The sequence below is a fragment of the Salvelinus alpinus genome, chromosome 30 (genome assembly GCF_045679555.1).
Source record: "Salvelinus alpinus chromosome 30, SLU_Salpinus.1, whole genome shotgun sequence".
In the NCBI taxonomy this organism is placed as follows: Eukaryota; Metazoa; Chordata; class Actinopteri; order Salmoniformes; family Salmonidae; genus Salvelinus; species Salvelinus alpinus.
The window spans coordinates 22,548,997-22,560,957 of record NC_092115.1 but is presented as its reverse complement, the minus strand read 5'-3'; the positions used below and the strand labels follow the sequence as shown (position 1 = coordinate 22,560,957).

General features: G+C 40.8%; 1 protein-coding gene across 11 annotated transcripts in view; it reads right to left on the bottom strand.

Moving 5' to 3' along the window:
* Positions 1-9,604: 9,604 nt before the first annotated feature.
* The window catches only part of LOC139559737 (disco-interacting protein 2 homolog C-like), a 262,880-nt gene continuing 260,523 nt past the window's right edge, over positions 9,605-11,961 (bottom strand). For all 11 annotated transcript variants that reach the window (XM_071376023.1, XM_071376014.1, XM_071376016.1 and 8 more), the window contains one exon: positions 9,605-11,491. In XM_071376023.1, coding sequence (XP_071232124.1) covers positions 11,239-11,491 — 253 coding nt within the window. In that variant the 3' untranslated portion in view covers positions 9,605-11,238. The remainder of the gene's footprint in view (positions 11,492-11,961) is intronic.

The window sequence follows — 11,961 nt, the reverse complement described above, 5'->3', positions numbered from 1 at the left end:
CTTTAGACTTAACCAGAAAGACTCAGCTGTAATCGCTGCCAAAGATGATTCTAACATGGATTGACTCAGGGGTATGATTACCTTTGTAAATTAGAAATTTATGTACAGTTGCAGTCGGAAGTTTACATACACTTAGGTTGGAGTCATTAAATCTTGTTTTTCAACCACTCCACAAATGTCTTGTTAACAAACTATAGTTTTGGCAAGTCGGTTAGGACATCTACTTTGTGCATGACACAACTAATTTTCCCAACAATTATTTACAGACAGATTATTTCACTTCACAATTCCAGTGGGTCAGAAGTTTACATACACTAAGTTGACTGTGCCTTTAAACAGCTTGGAAAATTCCAGAAAATGATGTCATGGCTTTAGAAGCTTCTGATAGGCTAATTGACATAATTTGAGTCAATTGGAGGTGTACCTGTGGATGTATTTCAAGGCCTACCTTCAAACTCAGTGCCTCATTGCTTGACACCATGGGAAATCAGCCAAGACCTCGACAAGACAAAAATTGTAGACCTCGACTAGTCTGGTTCATCCTTGGGAGCAATTTCCAAACGCCTGAAGGTACCACTTTCATCTGTACAAACAATAGTACGCAAGTATAAACACCACGAGCCCACACAGCCATCATACCGCTCAGGAAGGAGACGCGTTCTCTCCTAGAGATTAACTTACTTTGGTGCGAAAAGTGTAAATCAATCCCAGAACAACAGCAAAGGACCTTGTGAAGATGCTGGAGGAAACGGGTACAAAAGTATCTATATCCACAGTAAAACGAGTCCTATATCAACATAACTTGAAAGGCCGCTCAGCAAGGAAGAAGCCAATGCTCCAAAACCGCCATAAAAAAGCCAGACTACGGTTTGCAACTGCACATGGGCACAAAGATTGTACTTTTTGGAGAAATGTCCTCTGGTCTAATGAAAAAAATCGAACTGGCCATAATGACCATTGTTATGTTTGGAGGAAAAAAGGGGGAGGCTTGCAAGCTAAAGAACACCATCCCAACCGTGAAGCACAGGGGTGGCAGCATCATGTTGTGGGGGTGCTTTGCTGCAGGAGGGACTGGTGCACTTCACAAAATAGATGGCATCATGAGGATGGAAAATTATGTGGATATATTGAAGCAACATCTCAAGACATCAGTCAGGAAGTTACAGCTTGATCGCAAATGGGTCTTCCAAATGGACAATGACCCCAAGCATACTTCCAAAGTTGTGGCAAAATGGCTTAAGGACAACAAAGTCAAGGTATTGGAGTGTCCATCACAAAGGCCTGACCTCAATCCTATAGAAAATGTGGGCAGAACTGAAAATGCGTGTGCGCGCAAGGAGGCCTACAAACCTGACTCAGTTACACCAGCTCTGTCAGAAGGAATGGGACAAAATTCACCCAACTTATTGTGGGAAGCTTGTGAAAGGCTACCCAAAACGTTTGACCCAAATTAAACAATTTAAAGGCAATACACTCAATTCGTATTTGGTAGCATGTAAACTTCTGACCCACTGGGAATGTGATGAAAGAAATAAAAGCTGAAATTAATCATTCTTTCTACAATTATTCTGACATTTCACATTCTTAAAATAAGGTGGTGATCCTAACTGACCTAAAACAGGACATTTTTACTCTGATTAAATGTCAGGAATTGTGAAATCTGAGTTTAAATGTAGTTGGCTAAGGTATATGTAAACTTCTGACTTCAACTGTATTTTATTATGGGGTATTGTATGTAGGAAGGTGAGGAAAACTAATCTATTGAATCCATTTTGAATTCAGGCTGTAAGACAAAATGTGGAAAGGTCAGGGGATATGAATACTTTCTGAAGGCACATATGAACGTTGTCATAGTTGATGCATTTTGTAATACATTGACATATTGAAAACAATTTACATATCTTCAGATTAGATGTTCAGGTTTCATTTATTGTATTTTTATTTAACTAGGCAAGTCAGTTATGAACAAATTCTTATTTACAATGACGGCCTACCAAAAGGCAAAATACCTCCTGTGGGGATGGGGCTGGGATTAAATTATATATATTTTTAAACATATAAAATATAGGACAAAACACACATCATGACAATAGAGACAGCACAACACTACATGAAGAGAGACCTAAGACAACAACATAGCAAGGCAGCAACACCACAACATGACAACAACATGGTAGCAAAACAATATGGTAGCAAAACAACATGGTAGAAGCCCAAAACATGGTACAAACATTATTGGGCACAGACAACAGCACAAAGGGCAAGAAGGTAGACAACAATACATCACACAAAGCAGCCACAACTGTCAGTAAGAGTGTCCATGATTGAGTCTTTGAATGAAGAGATTGAGATAAAACTGTCCAGTTTGAGTGTTTGTTGCAGCTTGTTCCAGTCGCTAGCTGCAGCGAACTGAAAAGACAAGGGATGTGTGTGCTTTGGGGAACTTTAACAGAATGTGACTGACAACATGTGTTGTATGTGGAGGATGAGGGCTGCAGTAGATATCTCAGATAGGGGGGAGTGAGGCCTAAGAGGGTTTTATAAATTAGCATCAACCAGTGGGTCTTGCGACGGGTATACAGAGATGACTAGTTTACAGAGGAGTATAAAGTGCAGTGATGTGTCCTATAAGGAGCATTGGTGGCAAATCTAATGGCCGAATGGTAAAGAACATCTAGCCGCTCGAGAGCACCCTTACCTGCTGATCTATAAATTATTTCTCCGTAATCTAGTATCGGTAGGATGTTCATCTGAATCCGGGTTAGTTTGGCAGCTGGGGTGAAAGAGGAGTGATTACGATAGAGTAAACCAGATCTAGATTTAACTTTAGCCTGCTGCTTTGATATGTGCTGAGAGAAGGACAGTGTACCGTCTAGCCATACTCCCAAGTACTTGTGTGAGGTGACTACCTCAAGCTCTAAACCCTCAGAGGTAGTAATCACACCTGTGGGGAGAGGGGCATTCTTCTTACCAAACCACATTACCTTTGTTTTGGAGGTGTTCAGAACAAGGTCAAGGGTAGAGAAAGCTTGCTGGACACTAAGGAAACTTTGTTGTAGAGCATTTAACACAAAATCTGGGGAGGGGCCAGCTGAGTATAAGACTGTATCATCTGCATATACATGGATGAGAGAGCTTCCTACTGCCTGAGCTATATTGTTGATGTAAATTGAGAAGATCTTGGGGACAGGAATGAGCCTAGGGGTACTCCCTTGGTGACAGGCAGTGGCTGAGACAGCAGATTTTCTGACTTAATACACTGCAGTCTTTGAGAGAGGTAGTTAGCAAACCAGGCCAAAGACCCCTCAGAGACACCAATACTCCTTAGCCGGCCCACAAGAATGGAATGGTCTACTGTATCAAAAGCTTTGGCCAAGTCAATAAAATAGCAGCATAACATTGCTTAGAATCAAGGGCAATGGTGACGTCACTGAGGACCTTTAAGGTTGCAGTGACACATCCATAACCTGAGCGGAAACCAGATTGAATACCAGAGAGAATACTATAGACATCAAGAAAGCCAGTCAGTTGATTATTGACATGTTTTTCCAACACTTTTGATAAATAGGGCAAAATAGAAATAGGCTTATAACAGTTAGGATCAGCTTGATCTCCCCCTTTAAATAAAGGAAGAACCGTAGCTGCCTTACAAGCAATGGGAATCTCCCCAGAAAGGAGAGACAGAATAAAGAGGTCTGATGATAGGGGCAGCAACCTTAAAGAAGAAAGGGTCTAAACCATCTGACCCAGATGTTTTTTGGGGTCAAGTTTCAGGTGCTCCTCTAGCACCTGGGACTCAGTGACTGCCTGCAGGGAGAAACTTTGTAGCGGGGCAGGGGGAAAAGAGGGAGAAGCATCGGGGATAGTCACATTAGAAGGGGTGGGAGATGAGGAAATGTAGGACGGGCAAGGAGGCATGGCTGAGTCAAATAGGAATCCTGACTTAATGAAGTGGTGATTAAAGAGCTCAGCCATGTGCTTCTTGTCAGTAACAACCACATCAACTTTAAGGGACATGGGCAGCTGTGAGGAGGAGGGTTTATTCTCCAGGTCTTTAACCGTTTTCCAGAACTTCTTGGGGTTAGACCCACAGAGAGAGAACTGCTCCTTAAAGTAACCAACTTTGGCCTTCCGGATAGCCTGAGTGCACTTATTTCTCATTTAACTGAACGAGAGCCAGTCAGCCTGAGTATGCGTGTGCCAAGCCTTTCGCCAAATGCAATTCTTGAGGTGGAGTAACTCTGCAAGATCACGGTAGAACCAAGGGCTGACCCTGTTTTTAATTATAATTTTCTTTATAGGGGTGTGCTTGTTAACAATACCACTGAAAATATATAAAAAAGAAGGTTCTATACCATTTTACAGAGACCAGTTCATGAAGGAAGGCTTGCTCATTAAAGTTTTTTATCAAGTCTCTATGACAAATCAGGACAGGTCGTTTCACTGAGCAGCCATTACGAACACAGGCTGTAAAACAGTGATCACTAAGGTCATTACAGAAAACACAAGACTGATACCTATCAGGATTATTTGTGAGGATAACATCAAGAAGAGTAGCCTTTTCTGGGTGTTTGGAGTCATACGTTGTGGGATTGGTAATAATCTGAGAAAGGGAGTCCCATTGCTTTAGGACTTGGTCAGGTGGTTTAAGCATGTCCCAGTTTAGGTCACCTAGCAGGACAAATTCAGACTTGGTGTAAGGGGTTAGGAGAGAGCTTAGGTAGGGCAGGTAGGGTACAGGCCGGTGCTGATGAAGGACGATAGCACCCAGCAACAGTCAACAAAGAGCTATTTGAAAGTTCAATACTTAAAACCAGCAAATCAAATTGTTTGGGGACAGACTTGGTGGAGACAACCGAGCACTGAAGGTGATCCTTGGTAAAGATTGCCACTCCACCACCTTTGGAAGATCTGTCTTCCCGAAAAAGGTTATAACCAGAAAGGTTAACATCAGTATTCAAAACACTCTTCCTTAACCATGTCTCAGTAATGACCAACACATCTGGATTGGAGCTGTGAACCCTCACTTTCAATTGATCCATTTTAGGTAATAAGCTTCTAGTGTTAACGTGCAGAAAACCCAGGTTTTTACGAGAGCAGAAATCAATGAAGCAGATATCAGAGCAGAAGTCAGAATTGGCGCTAGCAACACTAGATGGACCAGGGTGTACATGCACATTTCCAGATATCATCAACAGTAATACAATCAAGGCACGGCAGAGGACAGGGAGAGCTCTGCAGTGTTGATTTATGACATTGAATGTGCATCAGATGGCAACAAGATCATATTGTACAGCAATTTCATCAGGTAACATGAATACAAAGCCGGCGAGGTGTGTTTAGAATAGGATGGGAGGCCAAAAGTCTGTGTAACCAATAGAGAGTTAAACAAACATAGTCTGTCCCACGGTTTGGTGAAGAAAGTTCGTAGTCAACAAAGCATGATGCAGGAGTCATGAGACAAAGAGCAAAATGCACAAGAAAAAAATAAAAAATGTAACGACTTGGGGCTAGCCATTATAAGTTCAGAGTCACTCGCCCCAACAGTGTATGTGTGCTGGAGGCGAGTGAAAGTTCGGGAGAGAGGGAAGGGGGGGGGTGGGGGGGGGTCAGACAGGTTGGAGACAGGCCAGGGCAGACGGTGAACAGATCGCCAGGTGGAATCCAAGCAGCAGTGCAGCAGGTAATGGGAGTAGGTGTAACCCACCTGGGAGAAGATTTTTTTTCAGGAGGCAGATTTCTTGTAGAAAATGCCAGTGGGTGGTCTTTTAACAGCAGGAGGGGGCTTCAAGGCCTCTGGATCTGGGTGGCGTAGCCTGCCATTTGATGGGCTCAAAGGCTTTGACACGTCTCGCTTCAGTGCTAACTGAAGTTGTAACTCTTTGTCCTAGCAAAGCTTGGTAGCCTGAGCATTCAGTTCTTATTAAGTAAAATATATCATTGTAATTGGCTTTTGAAAGTAAAAAAATAGCTTCAGACTAAGCATTACTCACTCAGCTGCAGGTTGGATGGTGTTTTCAGGTCTCTGCTTGTTTGCCAGAGCATTTGATGTACAGTTTTGAAAAAATTGAAGTTTGTCTAACTCTAAATCTGTCTATTTTTTAAAACATGCTGAACAATGTGGGAGCTCATCTGCTCATGACCTCTCTCTCTCTCTCTCTCTCTCTCTGTCTCTCTGGTAACACTTTACTTGACACCAAGTGTCATAATATGGTCATAACACTGCCATGACCTGTATTTACACCTGTTGTGACATATATTGTGTTGTTTTATGGCTGGTTATGACACCTACATAAGTGTCAAAACCAACATTTATTCAAATATTTTTTTCCCCGACAAGAAGTTTCCTTTCGTTTGAAAGTTTGTTTCTTAAAACCTTAGTTGTAATTATTTACAGTCATGTTTTTTTCATTATATTTTAAATAACTTTCATGAAGGATTATGACCATCCTATGTCATTTAAATTGAACTTAGACCAAGAAAATACACTTTATGACACCGTCATGACCATCATAATCATATAAGACAGATAGGCCTATCATTTATATGCCCTTATATCAGTCAAAAAAGGGTGTCTTGTCCTGCTCCTGAAATCTGCTCCTGCATTCATCCCAGTCATCAGCAACAGAGCATTGGGGTAGGTACAATTACAATGATCATTGAATATGGTCACTAAAATATAACAATCATACTGTTGACACAAAAGCTATGGTGTAAAGGAACCTTTTTCCTTGTGTGGTGGGTTTTGACACTCTTATGTAGGTGTCATAACCAGCCATAAAATAACTACCGTGGTACAGTTGTTTTTTTTTTACACTCTTATGTAGGTGTCATAACCAGCCACAAAATAATGCAATATATGTCACAACCGATCTAAATATATGTGTGCATGACAGTGTTATGACCATATTATGACAAGTTATGTCAGCTGTTATGACATGACATGGTTAAGATCGTGTCATATACCATGTTATGACACTGGGTGTCAAGTGTTACCGATGTTCATATGGGTAGACCTGTGTCCAGCTTTCATAATAGGAATGGCTCAGATATATACCTCTTCAATGAAAGCCACCGAATAACAGCAGTGTACCAGATTGATTTGAGACAAGTAGATTTACAGCACTGTGATGAGTATTGGATGGGAAAATTATACTTTTTCAATGAGCAGATATGATAACCACTTTATTTATTTCTTTAGCCCTTTTTCCACCCCAATTTTGTGGTATCCAATTGGTAGTTACAGTCTTGTCCCATCGTTGCAACTCCCTTACGGACTCGGGAGGCGAAGGTCGAGAGCCATGCGTCCTCCGAAACACGACCCTGCCAAGCCGCACTGCTTCTTGACACACTGTTTGCATAACCCTTAAGCCAGCTGCAGTTGCACCGTACAAGTTGCGACCGTGTCAGCATACATGCGCCCGACCCGCCACATGAGTCGCTATAGCGCGATGGGACAAGGATATCACGGCCGGCCAAACCCTCCCCTAACCCGGACTACGCTGGGCCAATTGTGCGCCACCTCATGTGTCTCCCTGTCGCAGCCGGCTGCGATGCAGTGCCTTACCGCTGCGCCACTCGGGAGGCCGGTTAACCAGTTTAAACGTGTATCTGAGCAAAGCACATACTCATCTCACAGTTACTTTGTAAATATCCACAAACTGTACCCTGTTCACTGTGACGATTGTTAATTAAAAATCACTGACTTTGATGAGATAAGCCTTTCACAATCTAAATATACTACACGTCTTAATCCTCAGAAAAGTGGCAAAACAGAACAAAGTTCAGATGTGCACAGAATGCTCTGATGAAACAATGACTGACTCAGTATGTTATTTTGCTTCAACCATTCTTGGCTACATAGCTTTTTAAAAGTCATAACTCGTAACAGAGCAACCTGATAGATTTATTCATTAATTCTAGCTGTTTATACCTTGGTGTTATTGAATACTAATTTCTGATTGGCTTGAAGGGCATTCGAGAGCGTGCATTATTTAAGTGATAAGTGATTTTATTGGGCCGGAAAACCATGCCAATATATCCTCCAAACACAGGCTTCGACGGCATTATCACTTTTATACAACAGGTTACCAGCCTATTCAAATAATGATTGATATATTTTCATTAGCGTTATTTTGATGAGTTTATTCATACCATCTCATCCTTCCACGGGATATAGTCCAAACACACATCTAGGGTTGCTACTCAAGCCAACTGGTCATTCTTTCTATTGGTTCGGTTGCCAGTGGACCCAGTCGTTAAGTCTTTTTGTTCTGCATCTATGGACACGACCTGGTCGTTTGTTCTAAATATGTCGCTGCCATGATGGTTGGCAACATTATTATCCCTTGCTTGCCAGCTAGCCAACTTTTGCTAACAGTTATGTCAAACAGTGCTGCCAGAATAACAGCAAAGTAGCTGCATTTCCATAAGCTGTTTTCTAGTGATGTTTATTTGGATACATCCATAACCTTCATTACTATGGGACAGCTGGAGATATTGAAATGTCAGAGACAGACAGCAAGGTTCATAAAAATTTCCGCTATTGAAAACCAACTGCTAGTTTAAAAGAAATGGGAGATAATGTCTAGATGCTTTTTACAGTGGAGATAAAAGTTTAAAAAATTGTCTGGCTGGGCTGATGAAACAGTGGTTGCGCAGTCATAGCTTTAGCAGGTGGTAGATTGTGTATTATAAACTGGGTGGTTCGAGCCCTGAATGCTGATTGGCTGACAGCCTTGGTATATCAGACCTTACACCATAGGTATGACAAAACATTTATTTGTACTGCTCTAATTACGTTGGTAACCAGTTTATAATAGCAATAAGGCACCTCGAGGGTTTGTGATATAGGCCAATATACCATGGCTAAGTGCTGTGTCCAGGCACTCCGCTTTACCAACTGCTAGTTTAAAAGAAATGGGAGATAATGTCTAGATGCTTTTTACAGTGGAGATCAAGTTTATAAATTGTCTGGCTGGGCTGATGAAACAGTGGTTGCGCAGTGAGATGGAACAGAGTAAATAGGCATTTCAACGTCATAGCTTTAGCCGGTGGTAACTTGTGTATTATAAACTGGGTAGTTCGAGCCTTGAATGCTGATTGGCTGACAGCCTTGGTATATCAAAGCGTATACCATGGGTATGGCAAAACATTTATTTTTACTGCTCTAATTACGTTGGTAACCAGTTTATAATAACAATAAGGCACCTCGAGGGTTTGTGATATATGGCCAATATACCACAGCTATACCACAACTCCGCTTTGCATCATGCTTGCGAACAGCCCTTAGCCATGGTATATTGGCCATATATCACAAACCCTCGAGGTGCCTTATTGCTTAAATAGACACTGGCTGGAATGCGGTTTTAACCAATCAGCGTCAAGGATTAGACCCTCCCTATAATGTATGGTATAATTAAATTAAAAGGGATCATAGCTTTCACCTGGTCAGTCTGTCATTGAAAGAGCAGGTGTTCTTAATGTTTTGTATACTCAGTGTATGTAACATATCTAATATGCTTGAGCATACAATAAAATTACATTGAGATGAAACCTCTGTGAAACAACGTGTACTGCTGCAAAAATAAACAAACAAATGTCATTTTATAGTCAAAATCATTGAAATATTTATTTAACTGAAAGACTTATGCCAACTCAGTTAAGACATTTAATCTTTAAAAACATGTCAGGGTCATCCTTGCCAATAAAAAAAATGCTGTGTAGAAAGTGCTTTTAATGATTCTAACGTTTTAACTAAAACATTCTTAGCCTTGAACTTTAACCTTAAATCATGTATGATTCCCCACAGATGAGGTTTCATGCTCCCCCAAATCTGTTATTCCACCTTGAGTTGCTCCAACATGTATTCCTTTAAAGGGTTTCTGTAAAATATTTTTTTCCCCTTGAACTTTTTCATAATTCTTCCCTCTGTGACATCAATATAGGAGCCCTGATTGATCTCTCAATGCAAAAATATGAAGGACTAAACTTTCTATTTACAATTCTGGTGACCATCTACAACCTGTTGTTTCAGATACAAGTGTGACACGCCAGCACAGACATATTCATTATCATCATTCCCACCAGAGGTGTTTGTACCATCCTCCTCACACACACACACACACACATAATTTCTCCAAAATTGCTTTAGATCCTTTCAGAGCTCTTATTTGTCTGTGTGCAGTTATTGAGAGAACAGTCTGAATACTTATATTCCTCCCCTTTATGTCCTTCAAACAACGCAACAACTTCAGCTCTGTCTACACCATGCAAGTGAGAAGTACTGCATTTCAAATGTTTTCATTGGTGAATCCTAGGTCTTTTAATTAATATAGATCTATATTTATATTTGATATACTTGATGTGATACTATTCACTCAAGGTAATACAATGCTTTGTTTTATATTAGCAAATATTCAAGATTAAAACATTCTTGAATGTCTTCTCTCATACTTCTAAAGAGAACAAAATAAATTAAATCCGTTTTGTACATACTTACATGATATGAAATAACGTGTTTTCCTTTAATTTATGTATAATGATATTGAACATAACAGAGTAAAAGATTGCCTAGTTAAAATAATCACACTGGTTCCCCTTGTAGTCGGGACAGTTGTTACAGAAAAATAAATGTTCGCGCAGAATTAAAAACTTGGTTGAAAAAATGAACCAACAAACATAAAACAACTTATTGTACTTCATATTGTAAAGTTCAAGAACAACATTGATATGTCCTGTATCAAAACATATCTGTATTTGTAATGATTGATATCATTAAAAAAGGTAAACATAAAATACCATTTGCCACAGTTTGTAAATATTCTTAAAAAATACTCTAACCTCTTAGAGGGCAGATTAAAAAAACAAGCGACTTCAGCAATACTCAACATGAAAATATATACACACTTACTTCAAAAGCAATAACCAAAAAAGCAAGAATCTGAACTAGACTGGGACTCTGCTATCTCATCATCTACACATGGAGGTCCTCCCATTCCAATCCAACACTTCACTAACCCGTCACCTGCCAATTTTAGGTGCTTTTTTTTTTAGCAACAACGTCACACAAAATCAGCGAGCGCCTGGGTCTAGGGACTCACGTCCTCTTCTCATCTCTCTCCCTGCTCTTGTCAGAGACCAAAGGTCCTGTTGCATTGCAGTATGTACATAAAGCACTGTCTGTCCATACAAGGCCTTGTCTATGGTCTAGTAGGTCTACAGATGGCAGGCTATAGGCTACATGTTATAGGCCACATATATGGGGTCCAGCTGGTCAGCCAGGAAGCCATCCCGGAGGTGCATTCTCTGCTTCTCTCCCCGAGAGTTGATGGGGATGACCCCGATGTCCACCACCACCACCACTCCCACGATCAGGTAGTGTTCCTCCAGAACCACGTTGGTCACCAGGGGAACCAGGTCCAGAGCCTCCTGCTCCGAACCATCCAACTCCACCACCACCACCAGGAGGTTGGTCCATGTGAACACCGCACTGAAACAACAGAGTACTTAGTCAACATGATACTGAAACAACAGAGTACTTAGTCAACACCACACTGAAACAACATACAGTACTTAGTCAACACCACACTGAAACAACAACATACAGTACTTAGTCAACACCACACTGAAACAACAACATACAGTACTTAGTCAACACCACACTGAAACAACATACAGTACTTAGTCAACACCACACTGAAACAACATACAGTACTTAGTCAACACCACACTGAAACAACATACAGTACTTAGTCAACACCACACTGAAACAACAACATACAGTACTTAGTCAACACCACACTGAAACAACATACAGTACTTAGTCAACACCACACTGAAACAACATACAGTACTTAGTCAACACCACACTGAAACAACATACAGTACTTAGTCAACACCACACTGAAACAACATACAGTACTTAGTCAACACCACACTGAAACAACATACAGTACTTAG